The sequence below is a fragment of the Nicotiana sylvestris genome, chromosome 8, assembly GCF_000393655.2.
Source record: "Nicotiana sylvestris chromosome 8, ASM39365v2, whole genome shotgun sequence".
Lineage (NCBI taxonomy): Eukaryota > Viridiplantae > Streptophyta > Magnoliopsida > Solanales > Solanaceae > Nicotiana > Nicotiana sylvestris.
The window spans coordinates 161,598,358-161,617,470 of record NC_091064.1 but is presented as its reverse complement, the minus strand read 5'-3'; the positions used below and the strand labels follow the sequence as shown (position 1 = coordinate 161,617,470).

The following is a 19,113-nucleotide window of genomic DNA, read 5'->3' as shown; positions in this document are numbered from 1 at the left end:
TCGTAATACATTACTGCAGAGGGTAACACCATCGTAACATATTACTGCAGAGCATAACATCGTCGTAATATAATACTATAGGACATAATATTGATGTAATATTGCGGGGCGTAACATCATTCCCCCCTTTGGAACATTCGTCCTCGAATGTTGACTGATGCTCTTATCATTTTCATAACTTATAGATCTTGTGAATACTTTAATACTCTTCTTGCCATTTAAGCAGTTGTTCTGTGAATAAATCCAAAGTATAGGGTATTCCCCCTTTAGTCTTGTTTCTCATATCATGACGTGTGATCAAAATCTTCCTAATCTTGCAACTTTTGTTACCTTTTGTCATGCAGCCTGCATGACCCTGGCTTAATAGGTGCACTTCTGCGATTCATCTTTCCTTTTTCCTTTTATCTTTTAGTCAATCTCGAGGTCTTACTTTGTATATACAAGGCTTAATAGGATACCTCTTTGGGCCTCTATAAGTATACTGAAGTCCTTTGCTCGATACTTTGTAGAACTTGCGAATATGGCCATATCTTATTTTATAGATCTGGTTACCCATTCACATGACTTTACTGCATTTACCTGGGTTATATTATACTATAATATTTGCTTCAATCTACCTTTATTGAGGTGTGCTTACCAAGTTCCCAGTTACTTTTGTTTCCTACCCTTTAGGTATAAATCTCAGTCCTTCAATGCCCCCTTCATTACCGTTCTTCTTAAGAATCATGTCCTAGGCTCATGTCATATTGTGTAACTTATGTCTGACCATTGTTGATTCGCCTCAATGTTGATCGATAATCCTTTACTTGAAGACTTGAAACTTTTTACGTAATACATTATCGCTAGGGCTTACGTTGTATTGAGGAATATTTGAAGTGATTTCCATAATCATATTTCATAGTGTCTCAATGTGATTCACCTTATGGGGGTATCTTGATTTGGTGCCACCAGTGAAATCTTTTTCTCCTTCTTTTCTTCTATTTTCTCTTCTTCTTCTTTTTCAAATCATTATTCAAACGAAGGCTCAAACGTCATCCTTTATCTGTCACAATTATCCCTTCATTTTATTACTAGGCCATCATTTCATTCTTTCTAAATGTTATTATTCTTAGATTCCTTTGAGTTTATTTAGGCTATACTGAACTTTCAATAACTTAGAGAAACCATTATCTCTCTTGTTTTCATGGACTTAATCCTGAGGACTTATCCATTCTCGTCACCTTTTCACTTGCCTTTCCTCATTCTTACTCACGTTTTCTTAAAACTTTGTCGCTCTATCATACTTTAGCTTGCGACCTATAACTGTCCATTTATAATACTCGCATTTTTCCTTCAACTTGCTTGCACCATAAATTTCCTTATGTTATTTTGGAATGTCAAGCGATACATCACATTGTCCCCAACTCTTCTCTATTCTCTTAACTAGATCTCTCAGTACTTAGAAACTATAGGTTGGAAAACATGTCGACGACGATGCCGCTATCATTCTCGGTTGTTGGACTCCCGTGCTTATAGCCTTCTATCCAAAATATGAACTATTCACAACTTCCTGCATTTGAGTTTCTTGTACGTTGTTCACCTTTACCTTTCTTACCTTATAATATCGCATTGTATTTTCTATCTCTTTTATGACCTCCCTTCCACATAGGTATAATTCATCTCCATAACTTGAAGCTCTATTATAATTCATACACCTCTGGTACATACATAATCTAGTGGGAGCTTCGTACTGACTTCTTATGAGGCTGGTACTCTTCAGTTGGCTTTCATTATAGAGCTATTATAAAATATGGCTACTGTACTATCTTTCTTATACCTCTGCTACTTAAGAGTGATCCTGAGGTCTATAATTCTCTTGGTCCTTCCTGTTTTGCTTAGTCGATGTAACCCTTTAGTCTCCTCTTCTTTTTGATCAGCCTCTATGTAGGCTTAAGATATCTCCCGATCTGTGGCTTGTGGTATCAGTTATTACCTTAGCCTTTCATGGGAGTTATGGAATATGCATGATACAATCCTTTAATAATTCAATCCTTTGTTTTTGTCCTGGGCTCAATTCTTTCTTTTAACTTATACCAGAGTCTTCTATAGCTGTATGATTGTCAACAAGTATAATGCTCCAAAATCTTGAGTGTATCCATAACGTATTAACTCTAGATCATTAATAGAATGATTCCTTTCGTTCCATCTCAGCTTTCTTTAAACGTATGCAATTAATTTTCTGGTCTTTCTGCCCCTTGTTGCGTGCATACTTAACTCATCCTAGTTCCCACACATGCCAGAATTTTTGTGCAACTCATATAGTCTAGAATATTACCTTTGATCTTTCTCCCCGTTCATTAGCCACGGTAGGTGCCACTTTCCTAGGGAATGCATACAAGGTTGTTTGGAGACTGTTGTCACACAACCATTTCCTCTTTAGGTCATTGTGCTTAGGTTGAAGCCTTCTTCCTTGTATCTTCAGCTAGTCCTTCATCGTAGTACTTAGAGAAGACTCTCTGACTCCTGTAAAATTGTGAGCCTATTATATTGTATACTTGACGGACCTTCTGATGTCCTTCCTTGCCTATATTTATCCGTAGTTACTTACTTCCACACCCTTGTGCTTGTAGGGTTGCTTTTGAAGTAATATTTTGATTGTCTTCCAGTGGCACTCTTATTTATTTCCGTAAAACTCATACGGTACCTTTAACTACCCTGACTTTTATTTGAATATATCTCCAGTATTATAATGACATTATTGCGAGGCTGAATTCTCCATGTTGGGGTGTACTACATTTATCTTGCACGATATGCTGATTTGTTTGTAGCTTCTTGACTAGCCATAACTAGGCTCTCCCTGAATCAACTACTAACTACTCGTTGGCCCATCCTCATGTCACTATTCCGCGAAATCTTTCTTGGGTTATTTCCTTGGTCTTAACTTACGTCTTGCACTGGCTCCTTAATTATCAATAACAGCTCGGGCAGGAACCTTTACTTCCTTTCCTTGATGTCGTACTTGCACAATATTCTTGAATCGTAGCGTATTTGTAAGATTTGGATAAGTTCCATCTCATTCCTCTTTCATTTATCGCATTATTCCTTTACCATTCTATAGTCACTAGAACCACTTAATTCTGACTTAATGCCACATCACTCCATATTCCCCCCTTTAGGAGTGTACTAAGAGTTGAAGCCACGAGGATCTACCTATAGATGTTTTACCTCTTCATATTTGTTGTCGTTTCTCAATATCAATGATCCTTACTCGCCTTACGGCAATTCTTCTATACCAAGGATGACAAATTCCCTTACTCGCAAGGGTGACACTTAGCGTAACTGGCACATACAGTCTCTTAAACTTAACTTTGCTTACATTGCTTGCTCTAGGGAAGCGTCTCCCTGAATGACTATTCTCTGAATTCATTGTGAATCTTCTTCTGTGGTCCCTTCTATATCGCCGGAACGAAATCTAAAATTCCCATGACGCTTAGTACTTTCCAATCATTCAGTCCCTAATTCATATTTAGTTTATCTTGTTTACCAGTCCATACTAATTTCTGTTACTCTGGAGATTAACTCTCCCCTCTGGTAGTCGTGTTGGAGTCTCGAACTTACTTCTTGATATGAGGATATAACCTTATGGCCTATACTCTTTCCTTGTCTTAAGGATCATCACCTTTCGTCTCTTTCTTCATTTGACTATAGGTTCTGTAACACTCTACCATTTGCATCCATGTATCACACCTTATTTATAATGCTTCCTTATCTCTCTTCTCATTATTCTGCTAATATTTCTGCATATCCCTTTTCTTGTGAAAACTTCAATACGACATTCACAAGTTATTTAACGTTCTCGCTTTACTAGGGACACGAGCTACACTAAGGTAATATTTATTCCATCAAGGCTTATAGTGCATGTTTTTGTATTACTCATATCTAGCTGCGCTATTTTGGAGTGGACCATCTATGTGTCTCATAAAGAGATCTATTAGCACATTTGCAATATTCTTCGGAAATGTCAACTGACACAATCAATTCATCCATCATATCTTCTTATACTACTTTTGTTAACCCCCATAGGGCATGACTGAGATAGGTGTGGCCAATTGTACGTACATCTGTTACTGTTGAAGGTAACTCAAAATGCTTATATCTTCCTTCCTGAATGATAGTCTTTATTAACTGGGTGTCTCGTACCCTTCTTCACCTTTCTTATTTTACTTGCTGAAACTTGTATTTAACTTCCGATTCCGTTATTCTTTTTTTACCGTAAGAGTAGATAAGTATTCTTGCCATAAACTCCTCATCAAGAACCTTATACGTCTTAGCATATACATGATCTACTAAAGATAGTACATTTACTTATCATATGCATCATGAAAAATCGACTTCCTTTTACTCAACTCTTCCACAACTATTTCTCTTCCCAACCTTCTTTCTGGATGTAGGTATCGTCTTATTACAAATAATAAATAAAAAATAATAATTTTGGAATTTGACTTCTTATAAGTGAGATCTACCACACGATCTAGAGTAAGAAGAAAGAGTGACAATCCTAAATGCCTTGTAGCTTCATACTTATAAGTGTGGTGCACGACACACCCCTAAACAAGACTCTACTAGACATGGCTTGTAGACATCCCTAAGACAGAACGGCTCTGATACCACTTTTGTCACGACCCAAACCGATGGGCCGCGACGGGCACCAAGTACCTTACTTGACTGAGTACCAACTTAATGTACCTTTATTATTACATCATTATATACATGTGACATATGGGCCTAATAGGCTAACATAATCATTTATAAACTCAAACATAGGCCGACAGGGCCGTACAATCTTCCACATATACGACATATGTCTACAAGCCTCTAAGAGTACATAAGTGTTACAAAGGTCAGAACAGAGTCCCGTCATACCTAACAATAGACGTCTAAATCATACTAACCAAATACGCAGCTCCGAAGCAAATGGAGCGCACCAACATCTTCCGCTGAGCTGATAGCCTACTTGGAAGGCTCTCGACCTGTCTATCAGGACCTGCGGGCATGAAACGCAGTGTCCCCAGGCAAAAGGGACGTTAGTACAAATAATGTACCGAGTATGTAAGGCACATAAATAAATACATAGGAGACATGGAAGACATATGGAGTACATGACTCAACCCGTACGTCTGAATAACTTTGTAAATCATAAATTACTTTCAGCGTCATGCATATGCGTATGAATGTCATGTCGTGCATAGGTATATGTTTCATAACATCATCAGCCTCTGAGGGCATCCCATCATATCATATCGGCCACTGTGGGCAAAATCATCATCGTATACCAGCTGATCAGGTGGTGGTGCGTATATAACGCCATAACCTTTCCCATATCCCATATACATATATATACCTACATATATACGCGTATATAACGCCGTTTGAATACATATATATATATGCGTATATAACGCCATTTGAATACATACCCATATATGCGTATACAACGTCGTTTGAATCATATTTCAGCCACTGTGGGCAACAACATCATCATATACCAGCTGACCAGGTGGTGGTGCGTATATAACGCCATAACCTTTTCCCATATCCCATATACATATATTTACATATATACGCGTATATAACGCCATCTGGTCATGGGTCAGTGCACATGAATGTAGTGCATAAAAAGTACGTCAATAAAATTATTCGGAATGTCATAAGACCATTTTGCCTCTGAGTAATATCATAAAGTAAACTCTTTTCAACTTTCGTATTTTTCTAAGACCCAAATATTATGACACATGGGAATTAAAGAACATAGATATTTCTATTACTTCTATGAGTAGAGTCACTTATGGAATTTGTGCATTTGCACGTTTCGTTCATATCGTATGGATCATGCCAAAAGAAAGAAGGGATAGCCTTAACATACTTGGACCCTTTACGCAGTTGAGACCTGAACCGCATGAACCAGTAAAATAGAAGGTGGTGTTGTCAACTAGGGAATTCTCAGAAGGTCAAGTTGATAATGTTCTATCTTAAAAAATAGCTTACTGCTCTACCTGATGCTATCTGTTGCTGCATACTAGATTTAGATGGATAAAATTGCAGCCAATCCAAATTTAACAGTAATAACTCCAGTTACGGAAGTCCTTGAATCTTGGGATGCACTTGTGTAAGCTGTACTCTCTTCTTTTTATCCTTCTAATAACACGCACATTTTTTCCAACCAAAAACTACATGAGCATTCCTTGCCCATATCTTCTTCAGACAAGCAAATTCCATCAAAGGGATTTTTTTTACACAAGTTGAAGCATGAATTACTACTATCTGACCATTTTGAAAGGCTAACCATATCATGGTTTTGCTATTCATGTAATTTACAACTTTTGACACATTTCAGCACATAAGCATCAAAAGAAACACCAAGTAGAAGCATGAATACGTGTTTGATATTATGAGGAAATATCTACTGGAAATGTTTTTTATTTTTTGAGGAATATAGGAAATTGAATCAAATTAAAAAGCTAGTTTCAATTAAGCATCCATTTCCATGACACTCTCAATCAGACTTGAAGTGTGAAGTCTAAATCAAAGAGTCTTGTTCAATAATTCACATCCAAAATTTAACTGAATCTCTCTAACTTGAACACGTCCTACTTGAATGTATTATATAATCACACATTTGATGTGCTTAACAAAAAAAAATAGAAGATCACATTATATATCAAATGGCACTTAAGATGTATGCCACGTTTTTATAAAAAAAAAAACAAGAGTCACTTAGTTTAAGTTATAAGGCTGCCACGTGAAAGATTGTTAATCTTATCCAATAATTAATTAAATAAATAATATCCCGTTATCCGATAATTAACTAATTACCCGTATAATTAAGAATTGTGTCAAATTACTTAAAATTCTATTTATTTTAGAATACTTCATATATACTTTATATATTACACTATCGTGGTCATATGGTACCTTGCATGGTACTAGTTTATAATTATCGGGTATTATCGCTCGAAATACCGCTGGACCCGTATTTTATCCCAAATGCAAAACTTGGACGAAAATTCGTTTCCTTTGAATTTCTTCCCCTCTAACCTTCACGAATTAACTTATTACTTGTTTGAAATAGCATAATCCTTATAATCTCCGAATAATCTTTTCCTTGGACTGATGTCAATTACCTTACGACAAATTTCACGTACAATACTACAGGGTGCAATATCGTCGTAACTTCTTACTGCAGGACGTAATATCAATCGTAATACATTACTGCAGAGGGTAACACCATCGTAACATATTACCGCAGAGCATAACATCGTCGTAATATAATACTATAGAACGTAATATTGATGTAATATTGTGGGGCATAACAGATAGGACACCAATCCTTCTTAGTTACAACACTGTCAATGTCCCTAGAAAGCCTTTTCATGCATATGATGAACACGTAGGGCGACATAGGATCCCCTTGCCTAATGCCTCAACTAGGTTTGAAGTACTCGGTCTGCGTTCCATTGACTAGGATGGAGATGGAGCTTGTAGTGATATAGGACACGATGTGGGTGGTAAGCTTAATAGGGAAGTTGAAGAAAAGAAGGGATTCTCTGATGAAAGACCATTCTAACCTATCAAAAGCCTTCTCTAAGTTTACTTTCAGGATCATTTTGGCATTCTTACCTTTCATGTTTTGGAAGTGATAATGTACTCTCGGACCACAATGGCATTATTAGCGGCTCTTCTATTGGATAGAAAGCTAGCTTGAGTAAGGCCAATGATGTTTTAGAGCAATGGTTTGATTCTATTGACAATGATCTTAGTGATCAACTTATACAGTGTGTTGCACAGACTAATTGGTCTGAAGTTTTTCAACATGGTGGCATTAGGGCATTTAGGGATGAGGCAGAGATTGGTTTGTTTTATTTCAAGAGGGACCAAACTTGTGAAAAAGACAATGTTGCAGAATTGGATTACACTGTTGGAGGCTATGTTCCAATACTTCTAATAGAAGAAGGGATGGAGGCCATTAGGCCCAGGTGCCTTCATGGCCTTGAAGGAGAACATGGCACACTTGATCTCAGAGAGTCTAATGGTGGAGTCAATGGTGTCTTGCTCCATGGTATTCATAACATTAGTACTATCAATGATATGGATCCTGTTCAACACTGAGCTATGATATTCAGTGGTATATATCTTACTGAAGTAGTTAAGAATTGTGCCCTTAATGTCCTGGGGATTCTGAATGTTGTTCCCCACCTCATCCTTGAGGGACATGATCATGTTCCTCCTTTTTCTATTAAGAGTGGATATATGAAAGAATTTGGTGTTAGCATCACCCTCACTCAACCAACTAATTCTGGATTTAAGCTTCCAGAAGTCTTCTTCACTTTTTAGAATGGCAGAGAATCCATGTTGGAGCTTGGCTTCCAGCTCCTGAAGGAAGGTGCTACAGGGATAGGCATTGGACTTGTGGATATCAGAAAGTCTGGCAAGGATATGACTTTCCTATGGAAGATGTTGCCAAATACATGTTTATTCCAGTCAGTTACTCTATTGGTAAATATAGATGTAGCTTTTAGAATATCAGTCCTAGCATCAAAACTGTCCTCCACAAGAGGGAGGAAGTTAGGGTGACTGCACCATATAGATTCAAACTTAAAGGGTTTATTTGCCCTGTTGTGATTCTGCTGGGATAGGCTTAAAAAAGAAGACAGTGATCTGAGTGGGTCCGAGGAAGGTGTGTAATAGTCGATTCTGGGAATTTCTCAATCCAAACATCAATTTCAAAGCACCTATCAAATCTTTCTAGGATTATGTCTTGCTTATTGGAGTATCTCTTATTAGATCAAGTATATTTAGAGCCTTTAAACCCTAAGTCCACTAATTTGCAACTGCTTAAGCATTCCTAAAATCTATTACTTCGATTAGTGTTCAAGCTATTCGCCCCAAACTTATCCCTGGCTTTTAGGAGTTCATTGAAATTTCCTCCAACAAGCCAACTACCCCATACACAGAAGCCATATCCTCTAATGTATTCCAAAGCTTATTTCTATTATTAACACAGTTACTAGCATATATTGGAGAAAAAAACCATTAGTAGAGGATGGGATTACCTTGGCCATGACATGCACTCCCTGTGGATTAGTAGCTACTTCCTCTAGCTTAATAAGACCATCCTTCCACATGAGAACAATCCCCCCCAGATTTCCCAATAGCAGGGGATTGGAATTGGGCATCAAACTTGAGCTCAGTAGTTAGATGTTTTTGGTCTGCCATTCTTGTCTCTAGTAAGACCAACATGGTAGGGTTATGGATCTTCACCATAGATGAGCAGTGTCTATGAAACTCCGCACTGTTGGCCCCCTAGCATTCCATGTTATGAAGTTCATTAAGAGGGGGTTTTTGGTTGGAGCTTTCCTTTTGATTCCCTTACCCTTGACCACTGGGGTTGGGTTCATAGTGCTCACCAGAGGGACCAGAGACATTGTTGAGTTTCTTGAGTTTGGAAATGAGAGTAACCGGAGATCGAGTTTGCAGCTTATGAGTTTTTTGGGGAACAGAGCAATAAGCATTTTTCCTGGCTGCTCTTTGAACTCTATCTCCAGAGGTTCCTACATGTTAAAGGCCTTTGTCTTTGGGATCCCTAATTTTTCTAGCATGTTCTCCAGGTCCACATGGGACTCTTGGAGATAGTCTAGTGCCATGGTGGTGCCCCTGCTCAGAAGATCGATGGGAGAGAGTGGTTGTGATAGTGGTGGCTGAAGGACTTGGAATATTGGTGGCCAGAGTTGGAATGATGGATATGGGAGTGGAGCCTCCAGATTCATAAGTGGGAAGAAGGGCATGGTCTTGCAAAGATAGCCCATGAGTGTGTTGAGTTCCTCCATGGAAAGGGGTTGTTGTTGCCTCATATACTGGGCTTGGAGTAGGGTGGACATCCATAACTGGTGTCCAAAGTTTGCCAGACCTTAGTGGAGAAGCTGTGTGTCTAGTCGAGCTAGGTACCAATGATTTTGGATGGTTATCTCCATTAGGAACAACCCAACCATCATTTGGAGGTTCTGGGTATGTCCTTGGAGCGCCATCCCCAACCATGACTCCATCATGAGCTCTGGAGGCATTGGAGTGGTAGAGATGGTTAACGGGGTTGTGGTCTGTGTTTGGGAAGGAGGGTTGTTGTTTTCCATGAGAGAGAATAGAGTGATCGGGGCTTGTGGTGTGACTAGGGGTGAATGAAAAAGTGGAGGAGGGAGACGCATTATAATTCATCTCCTCTCTGGGTTTCATGTGAGACGATTTGCCTTCTGCAAATAATTTTGAGGGATTGACGGGGGTGTAACCTCAAAGCTAGTATTGATTCTTGGGTTTGTAACAGGTAATTGATTACCTTCACTGGAAGAGGCAACGTAGGGGAGATAAGAGAGTGTGTAGTGCATTGTGCAAGTGCATGCGCATTAGAGTGGCCTTTTGTCAGTGAGTGGGCCAAATTAGGATGGGATTATGCTGATACGGGTTCCTTTTTCAAAGAAGATATACTCTTTAATTGTGTCAAAGTACCCGATTTGGGAGGGGTATTGTCATTTGGGTTCCCATATTCGTATACTGGATTTGGATTTTTAGGAATGGAGATATTCCCTAAAGTGGCATCTTTTGTGTTTGTGACTGGCTTATGCAGATGCCTTTTCAGCCCAATCCACTTTACATGTGGGGCTTCACTTGTTTTGATAAGGTCCCCTTGTGAAGATGGGCCTTTATCAGAGTTGGGACTTAAAGACATAAAGTCTTTTTGGATCTCCGTAGCCCAACCCATAGGGCCCATATGTTCCCCTAGATTCAGATATTCGTTAGTTTTTGGGGCTGCCGCCGCCACTAGCGGTGGCCTCAAGGTCAAGGAATGTACTTGTAGCTTCAATGTACTGCCTTACCTGGATCGTGGGATGCTCCGGTGATGCTTTGAATGGCCTAGGCAAGTGGTTTCCTCTGTGGGTTCCTTTTTTATTCTGCCTGAATGGAATCGTTTGCCACAAAGAGTCTTCGGCATGAGCTTTGCCTGTAGTTGTGGATGTAGGATTTGGATTAGTTGGGTTGTTGGCTTCATTGATTTTGGGCGTGAATGGACAGTGGCGAAGTGTGTGGCCAATTTTCCCACATCCTTTGCAGAGAATCCCTTCCCCCTCATATAGGATGGGTTGATTGTGGGTTCCGATGGTGACCGCGGTGGTGACTGGAATGTCTAATGGAACTTGAACACATATCCTAGCGTATCTCCCCCTAAGGGTGGAGGAGGTACATGTTTCTATCTTCAGCAGTTTGCCCACACTATTACCCCCTTGCTCGAGAATCACTTTGTCATAGAACTCTGTTGGGAGCTGTGGGAGTCTGATCCAAATTGCTTTAATAGCAAGTTTGGATTCAGCTGGGACAAAGTTTGGTTCCCATTTCTGTATAAAAAGAAAGTGGCACGTGACAAACCAGGGTCCCTCAGTCAGGACTTTGTTCATGCTAGCCTTTAAGTTGAATTTGACGATGAAGATATCATAACCCAGGTCGATTAGCGTTAGGGGTTCAATGGGCTTCCAAAAATGTGCGAGCTTTGCTCGCAGAAGCTGATGTAGAATTTTCTTCCAAATAGTTTTACTATTAGGGAGTATTTCCATAGTAGATATAGTTCTTATCTTCCTTTGACAAAGGGCTGGAGATATTCCCCGCATTTAGTTCGAACAGGGGAGGGGAGGGGAGTGGGTTAGACCATATGAAGTGGTGGACATCAATTTTTTTTCCAGTAGGATCGCTTTGAAAGAATTTTTTTTAAGGTGTCTTCCTCCATCTCAAATTGGGAGGCGCTTGTATGGGGATCTAGTGGTATTTTAGAGGATGGATCCTCCGCCAGGGGGTGGGGATGTGGTCATGTCAGTGATATTTGGTTAGAGAGTGGAGAAAGAGTGGTTTTCTCTCTCGAAAAATCCAAATCTATGACTGGTTGATTGTCCACCCAAATCGTTTCACCTCTGCATTTTCCGACGATTCATTTAATTGCAACTGTCATTATTTACAAATTTCATGAACCCATATTAATCTTTTAGCTTCTAACTCGATGATTAGTATAAAGTGAACTACTACTACATGTAAATTATATGACTAATTTTTTGGAAAACCTTATAATTTATTTTTAAAAAATTTCCATCAAGTCTTTTGTAAACCACAAGTGGTGTAAATATTTTTCAAGTAGAAAAAAGGAAATTTTATTCTATTTAATCATATTTAGTTTATAATTAACATGCTTGTTGATAAAAATAAAAATAAAAACACTACAATTTTGTTACTTCTAATATTATCATATCATTATGCAATATTAAACTGCCTCTTTTTGATTAAATATAATGTTGTACAATTGCTTAGATTCAATAAAGACATAATAAAATTTATTAACTTAAAAATACTTGAAAATATAATTAACTACTAATTATTTTTTCAGATAAGTTCAACACTGAACTATAATGTAGAAAACTGTCTTACACTCTGTCCAATACATGTAAAATGAGTCTAAGAAATTGACATGGATCAGCTGATTAATTTATTAATTTCAAATATTTGATTATCAAATTTATTTTAAGATCATTTTTTGACTAATTTCTAAAGTACACAGAAAATCAATATGATTTTTCAATTAATTTTTTATAAATTTCATTAAACAAAACAACATACAAAACTTAATACTTTAGAAGCAACAAAACATATCTATTCGAAAGCCAGATTTTATTTACTTAGCAATTGGTTAATAAAAATAAAATGAATAGGTATACGATAGTAATATGAAAAACTGAAGTGATATGTAGCGTTTTAATATTTTAAGATAAGTATTACAAAGCTATTTGATTAGTGGAGCAGATTAATGTAATATTATTACTGATTTAATTTTTCTAATAATATAAAAGAGGAGAGACAATTACAAAAAAAATTAAAAAAATAGACATTTAAATTATGAAATAAGGTGGAAAAGAAAAACTCAGGGAAATGTAGGAAGAAATTAAGAGAAAAAGGAGAATTAAGATTGGACACAAAAATTCCTAATGCAGCTATAAAAAAGAATTAAAACCTCTAACTTTGACAAAGAATGAATATAAATTTAGACACAAGAGACTTTACACAAATATTGAGGACCAATAGTAAGAAGACAAATGTATAGAGACCAATAGCAAGAAGACGAATGCGTACCTGAAATGGAATTGAGAATTTAGGAGCAAGAAAGAACGTTTCCAAAGTTAAATTTGAGAAGAAAAAGAGTTTTTATTTATTTATTAATATACTTTAGAAAAAAATAAGAATTCAAAATGTCATCATGTAATTACCATTATTTTAATAACACTTAATTCATCTTGACTAAGCAATTGTATATGAAGATAAATATACCAAACTTAATTGTAATAAAATTTTCAACACACACACTAAAAGTACGTATTTGAGTTCAATTTGTTGGGCCCATGGTACGCCTATCTAGAATATATATATATATAGACAGACCTCTCTATAATAACACCCCTATATAATAATATTTTACTATCAAAGCCAAGTTTTTCCGGAACCAATTTTCATGTTATGTTATAATATAACATCACTTCGGTATAACATCCAAAAATATTCGAAACAAACGATACTTTATATAAAAGTTTGACTGTATCTCTTTAAGCCGGTCTAAAGCAAACACATGAACAACTATTACAATCAATTCATAACCATATAACTACACTCCTAGGTTATACTGAACCAAACAACCAACTCATGGTCAATCCTGGTGGCTCGACTTTGGACTTCATCAGAAATAAACTAGGGGAACATAATACTCCGTACATCAATAAATACCAGTATATAAATACTATTAACAAAAGCCATCCAAATTTCTGTGACTACATAGGGAAATCAGAAGGAATAAACGAATATATATGTAGAAGACAATGAATCTTAAATCAATTACCCTGTTGTTGGGACCTGAAAATCTATAAACAAGCAAAATAATTGGAACATATCTCCACAAACTGTTCCCTCGAATAAATGCTTACCGCCGCCTCAGATTCCTACCCTTCTGAAAGCAACATGCTGAAATGAAGTAACCAAAGATCCAAACTTTTTACTATACAAGAAAATTGCCAGTCCTTAAATATTCCAAGATATCTATAACCCTTGGCTTGAGGATCTTCTAGGTCAATCTGATTCATATCAGGGAACATCCAAAACATCGGCCAAGATCGATCTCCAATCAAGAAGCTACTTTCCTTGATCACAACTTCCAATCAATCACAGTTTCTTAGGCAAGTTGTAAGTCTTTTTAAGGAACTTGGAAGCAGCTTCATCATTTCGGTAGCACAAGACACGTAAAAGGGTGTTTGGTTCAGTTGGGTTCCATTGCCCTGATGTAGGGGGCAAGGGAAGCCTCGATTTTGCGGATGAACCATAAGTTTCCAAAGTTGATCGCCTGAAGCGCTCGATGAGGCTCTCTGCATCAGCCCGGAAAAGAGGAAGTACATCCCTTACTGTTGTTGAGTATTTGTTTATCACATCCACGGGCAATCCGTCCCCATTTGCCCAGAATACATCTTTGAGGGACTTGAAATCGTCCTCTATAATTTGTGAATCCTGCTGAGTGAAAGCCCTAGAAGGTCCTCCAGCAAGCAAAACCAAAAGGAAACCATCAAAGGATGCTCTCATTATGTCCGCAACCATCCGAGTCCGGACTCTTTCATTAACAGTGTTTGATATGATTGTCAGATTCTTTTCGAGTTCTTGAAGGAAAGGCTCAATGCGCGAAGAAGCTGGCTCCCCAATATACAGTCCATCCCATAAAACAGGACTTAGATCATGAAAGATAATCCTATAGGCGACTGCCTCAGAGAGTTGTTGGATCCCCTCGATACAAGCAGCAGGGGAGATTTCAAACTTCTTACCTAACCCATTTGAAAAGTCTTCTACATGAGCAGATTCAGAATTCCTCAAAAGAGTAATAATTCTCTTCTCGAGAACTTCTACCTCAGTCCGAATTCTATGGAAAGTATTTATACGTACACACAACTGCAGTACCCCAGATGAGTTATCACCATTCATTGTAGCAACCTGTGAGTTCCTCTTCGTATTAAGCATCTTATCCTTCTTCTTCCACAACTTTGTAGCAGTCGTACACCTGGTTAGTGCAGGCATGGTTGGAACATATGTGTTCCTTGATCCTACAAATGGGACTACTCATTAATGGACATGTTACACTATAAAAACTGTGGTCTTTCTATTCATAATAAGATCTAGAAAAATTACCACATCCAGATTTTGCCTTTGATACGTAATACTGAAGATATCTATCGAGGCCACTCATCAAGTCTGGGAGCAATGCTGGATGCATGGGTATCGGTAGCTGGAAGAATGCGTCTAAAGTTTCATCAATAATCCTCAGGACTTCAACAGCAGAGGGGGCAAATCCTCCTTCATTAGCTTGAGGATTCCAGACCTTTTTATCACAGAAAACAAGATAAGAACGCAAACCAAAGATATAAGATAAGCATAGTTAAAAACAAAATTTAATCAGCAATTTCTACAATCTAAAGGCAGGATTGTAGGGTCATCCAAAAAATAAATGATCCTCTCTGTATCAGGAGCAGATGTTATATGCGTGCGGAGTTCAGAAAAATAAGTTCATATAGGGCCTATGAGATGAAAACCTCAGTTTCCTACAGGCCTGCGGCTATCTTTAATCTAAGGTGTTCAAGTCTAAAAAGTCTCTTGACGTTTGTATGGGGCTACTTAACCTGCTCAAGAAAGGAAAAGTTTGCTCAGAATAATTATCTCATTTTTAAAACCCAAAATCATGTAATAGGGAGGGTTCTGGAAGTGACTTTTTCTTGTCTTTTTCTAGGTATATGATGTCACTCCATGCGTTCAACTTGTATATACTCTTGGTTCTTACCACAAAACATCAAATTCGGCTGCTGAGGGGTTTGATCAAGGGAAATGCGCTATGGGCCTATGATAGAGACAAAAGTTGCCTTCTAATCACAGCAGATAAACAGATATAAAATAGTTGTTTCCGCCTTGTGTATGGGAAGTTGAAAGCAAATATCAACTGACGAGTCCATACCTCTTGTTGGAGATTTCTGTCAACCCATTCCTTGAGTCTGTCTATTCTTGTCTTAATCCAATCTTTCACCATGTTGCCTATTGCACCTTCAGCTTCAAATGGTGGCATCTCACGGATAATGGCCTTCCCACCATCATCACTGTCCACTGAATCTTCAACAGCAATCTGCACAAGATCTTTCTCCAGTTTATCTGCTGCTCTCAGTACTTGTACAGCATCTGGTGTCAATTCCGTTATACCCGAAACAAATTGTTTCAGCTCATTCCCGTAGCAAACGTGTAGGGTGGCAACAGCCACACCTGCAGCAAAAGGATGCCATCTCTTCAAGATGGGACTAAAAATCTCGTTCTCTTTAGAAGCCAGCTCACCGACATCCTTTGCGAGGATGGCAAGGACAGGAAGAGGATTTGGTTGATGTCTTGATGCTCTCCTGCTTGAATCCGCCTTCTCCATTAACTGCATCCAAGAAACCAAATTCCAGTTTTAAATTGCACTCTATTCAGATGGTTCATTCCATTAACATGTTAAGCTGACTTTTTAAGCTAAGCAATAAGCAACAGCACCAAGCACAATCACTGCCCTTTCTACAAACATCTGCTGACAGAAGAAAATCATTACAAATATACCCCAAATATGAGAATCGTGGCAAAACTTAGAGGGAACTAAGACTTCGTACAAGTTTGAGATGGGCTGGTGAAAATTGAAGGAGGAGCCTATGCCCCCAAATATGAGAATTCTGGAAAAACTTACAGGAAAGGAAAATTTCATACAGGTTTGAGACATGTTGGCAGGGTTTAGCCACTGAAGTATAGGTTTCATGAAGGTGAGACATGGGAAAGCTGGAAATATAACTTTACATATCACAAATATGTAAAGAGAGAAGACAAGGAAAAATAAGTGTCCAAACTGACAAAGCTACAGTAAGTGTTTACTAAGGCACTAGGACTGATATGACCAAGATAGAAAGTATATAACATAAATTGGAGCTGAAAGTAGAATCAGATTGGAAACGACCCAAACAAAAGGTGGAGCAATTTGAGATAGATGCAGTATTTTTTGATAAAGGAGATAGATGCAGTATTTTACCCACATTCACATTAATAGACATGCTTTGAGGCATGCAACACTTATACTTCTGTTTGAAAAATGCTTTCCCATAATTTTAAATGTTAAAAGTATGCCAGACAACAAAAGTTAGAAAATTCACGAATTCACACCTTATAATCCTAATTTGTCAATTTAACAAACACTAATAACATAACTTTGTGAAAGCAGCTAGTCAAAAGGTGGTGCTTGCTAAAAAAGTCTACAACAATAACTTCGTCTAAAAGAAATCAAGCCTAATAACTGTTATGCTCCCATTAAAAGTTAGAAAAGATGGAACTTGCCTGAGCAAATGCAGTGCGAAGTGATGACCTGATGTAAGTGTCAATTCTACTCCGAGCCACATCAACTTCGCTCTTACGCCGCCGACGATACTCATTAGAAATATCTTCAACAAGAATTTTTGCTGCAGATACCCCTATAGATACAATGGTTGGCATTGATTCAATATTCCCGGCATCGAAAGTGTCATGGTATGCAAGGAGCCTTTTCTCAGCCCAGCCCAACATTGCTGTTAATGTAGAATTCAGAATCTTAGCATATGCAGAATCTTTTGTTGTCTTTGCATCTTTTGCGACTTCAGCTAGCTGACTATCAGCAGCATCTAACAGATCATTCTCAACTTGTCCAGTTGCAACATAACGGTTAAATAAAACCCACGAAAAGCAAATATTGTGAAGCATTTGATTAAGTCCGAGAATTCCCCAAGTTTTCTTTATGAGATCCATAAGTTCATCAACTTCCTCTATGATGGACGCTTCATCATTTACATCAAAGCATGCCTCCAGAAGTATCTCATAGAGTCTGAGGTTCAAAGGGAAACCGTCAGCCCAGTGGCATGATTCAAAAAGAGATCCATCAGGTGACCTATTAGCAAGAGTCATTACAGCTGTTCGGAGAACTTGCATTGACTCATTGTTTCTCCCTGTTTCTATTGGACGGTCTAAGGCAGCTTGAATAATTTGCCGCAGCCTCTGCGCAGCAGTATTCGACTTATCCAGTGGCATGTGTGGATGTAAAAGAAGTCCAGCCTCGAGCATTTTTAGATTTCTTTTCTGCCACGCATCGTACTCTCTCTGATCAGTAAAATCTGCAGCTTTGAACTGCTGTAAGAGCTCCAGTGGGAGAACTGTTGACTCAATTCTTCTTCCAACCTGTATCACGCACATTGAAGCATGACTTATTATAGTGAATTGCACCAATTAACCATTCACTAAGCAGTAATAAATCTTCAACGCTCATGAGGAAGTGCGGAAAATTTTACGCTGAAACCTTTTTGTTGGAAAGAACAGAGTAGAAAGAAAGTCAATAACTTTAAGCCTGACTAATTGCAACAGCAACTAAAAGACAGATTTCCGTTTCACTCCTGAAAAAAATTGACCAAGAATGCAAAATTCTAAGAGCAAACAAGACAAAGAGGTAAAACAATAATTCTACAGCAAAAGACAAAAACATGATGGGTAGTCAACGAAATTACATAAAAAGAGCAGAATAAAGTCCCTTAAGGAATAATGCTCAAGGTTAGCCACTACATCTAACTAGCCTTAGCTGCATTAAGCAGGTCCATCATCAGAAACGGAAGTTAACTGAAACTCTATACATCCTGCAAAATTCTATCACGGAAAGCCTGATTGGCTAATAATATCACAACAGCAAAACAAGATGATGATGATGATAATAATAATAATAATAATAATAATAATAATAATAATAATAATAATAATGTTAACGAGGACACCACTAACATAATAAATGGTCAAGATCTGGCTCAAAACCAAAAAAAAAAAAAAAAGCCACTCACACAACTAGTCAACCTTTAAGGAAGGATAATTAAGGACTATGTTCAATATACACTTCATTCAAATAATTTCAAGAAAACACTAGTCAACCATAGTACTCATACACAAGGAAAGAAG

At 37.8% G+C, this 19,113-nt stretch overlaps 2 protein-coding genes across 2 annotated transcripts; both read right to left on the bottom strand.

Annotated features, from left to right (window-relative positions):
• Positions 1–10,820: 10,820 nt before the first annotated feature.
• Positions 10,821–11,687, bottom strand: LOC138875927 (uncharacterized). Its single transcript, XM_070154806.1, has one exon. The coding sequence runs from the start codon at positions 11,685–11,687 to the stop codon at positions 10,821–10,823; it is 867 nt and encodes a 288-aa protein (XP_070010907.1).
• Positions 11,688–13,825: 2,138 nt separating this feature from the next.
• Positions 13,826–18,391, bottom strand: LOC104228405 (protein unc-13 homolog). The gene is made up of 4 exons (XM_070152895.1): positions 17,482–18,391; positions 16,094–16,549; positions 15,277–15,466; positions 13,826–15,191 (listed from the first exon to the last, which is right to left on the bottom strand). Exons 1-4 carry the CDS (start codon positions 18,364–18,366, stop codon positions 14,269–14,271), a joined length of 2,454 nt encoding a protein of 817 aa, XP_070008996.1. The 5' UTR covers positions 18,367–18,391; the 3' UTR covers positions 13,826–14,268.
• Positions 18,392–19,113: the final 722 nt, after the last annotated feature.

Bases quoted from the DNA above. Each gene is read 5' to 3' on its own strand.
- LOC138875927 (XM_070154806.1), bottom strand. From the start codon at position 11,687: ATGCGGGGAATATCTCCAGCCCTTTGTCAAAGGAAGATAAGAACTATA.
- LOC104228405 (XM_070152895.1), bottom strand. From the start codon at position 18,366: ATGTGCGTGATACAGGTTGGAAGAAGAATTGAGTCAACAGTTCTCCCA. The intron at 15,467-16,093 runs GTATGGACTCGT...TGTGATAAAAAG, and splicing joins ACAGAAATCTCCAACAAGAG to GTCTGGAATCCTCAAGCTAA. The intron at 15,192-15,276 runs GTAATTTTTCTA...TCCCATTTGTAG, and splicing joins AAAGGCAAAATCTGGATGTG to GATCAAGGAACACATATGTT.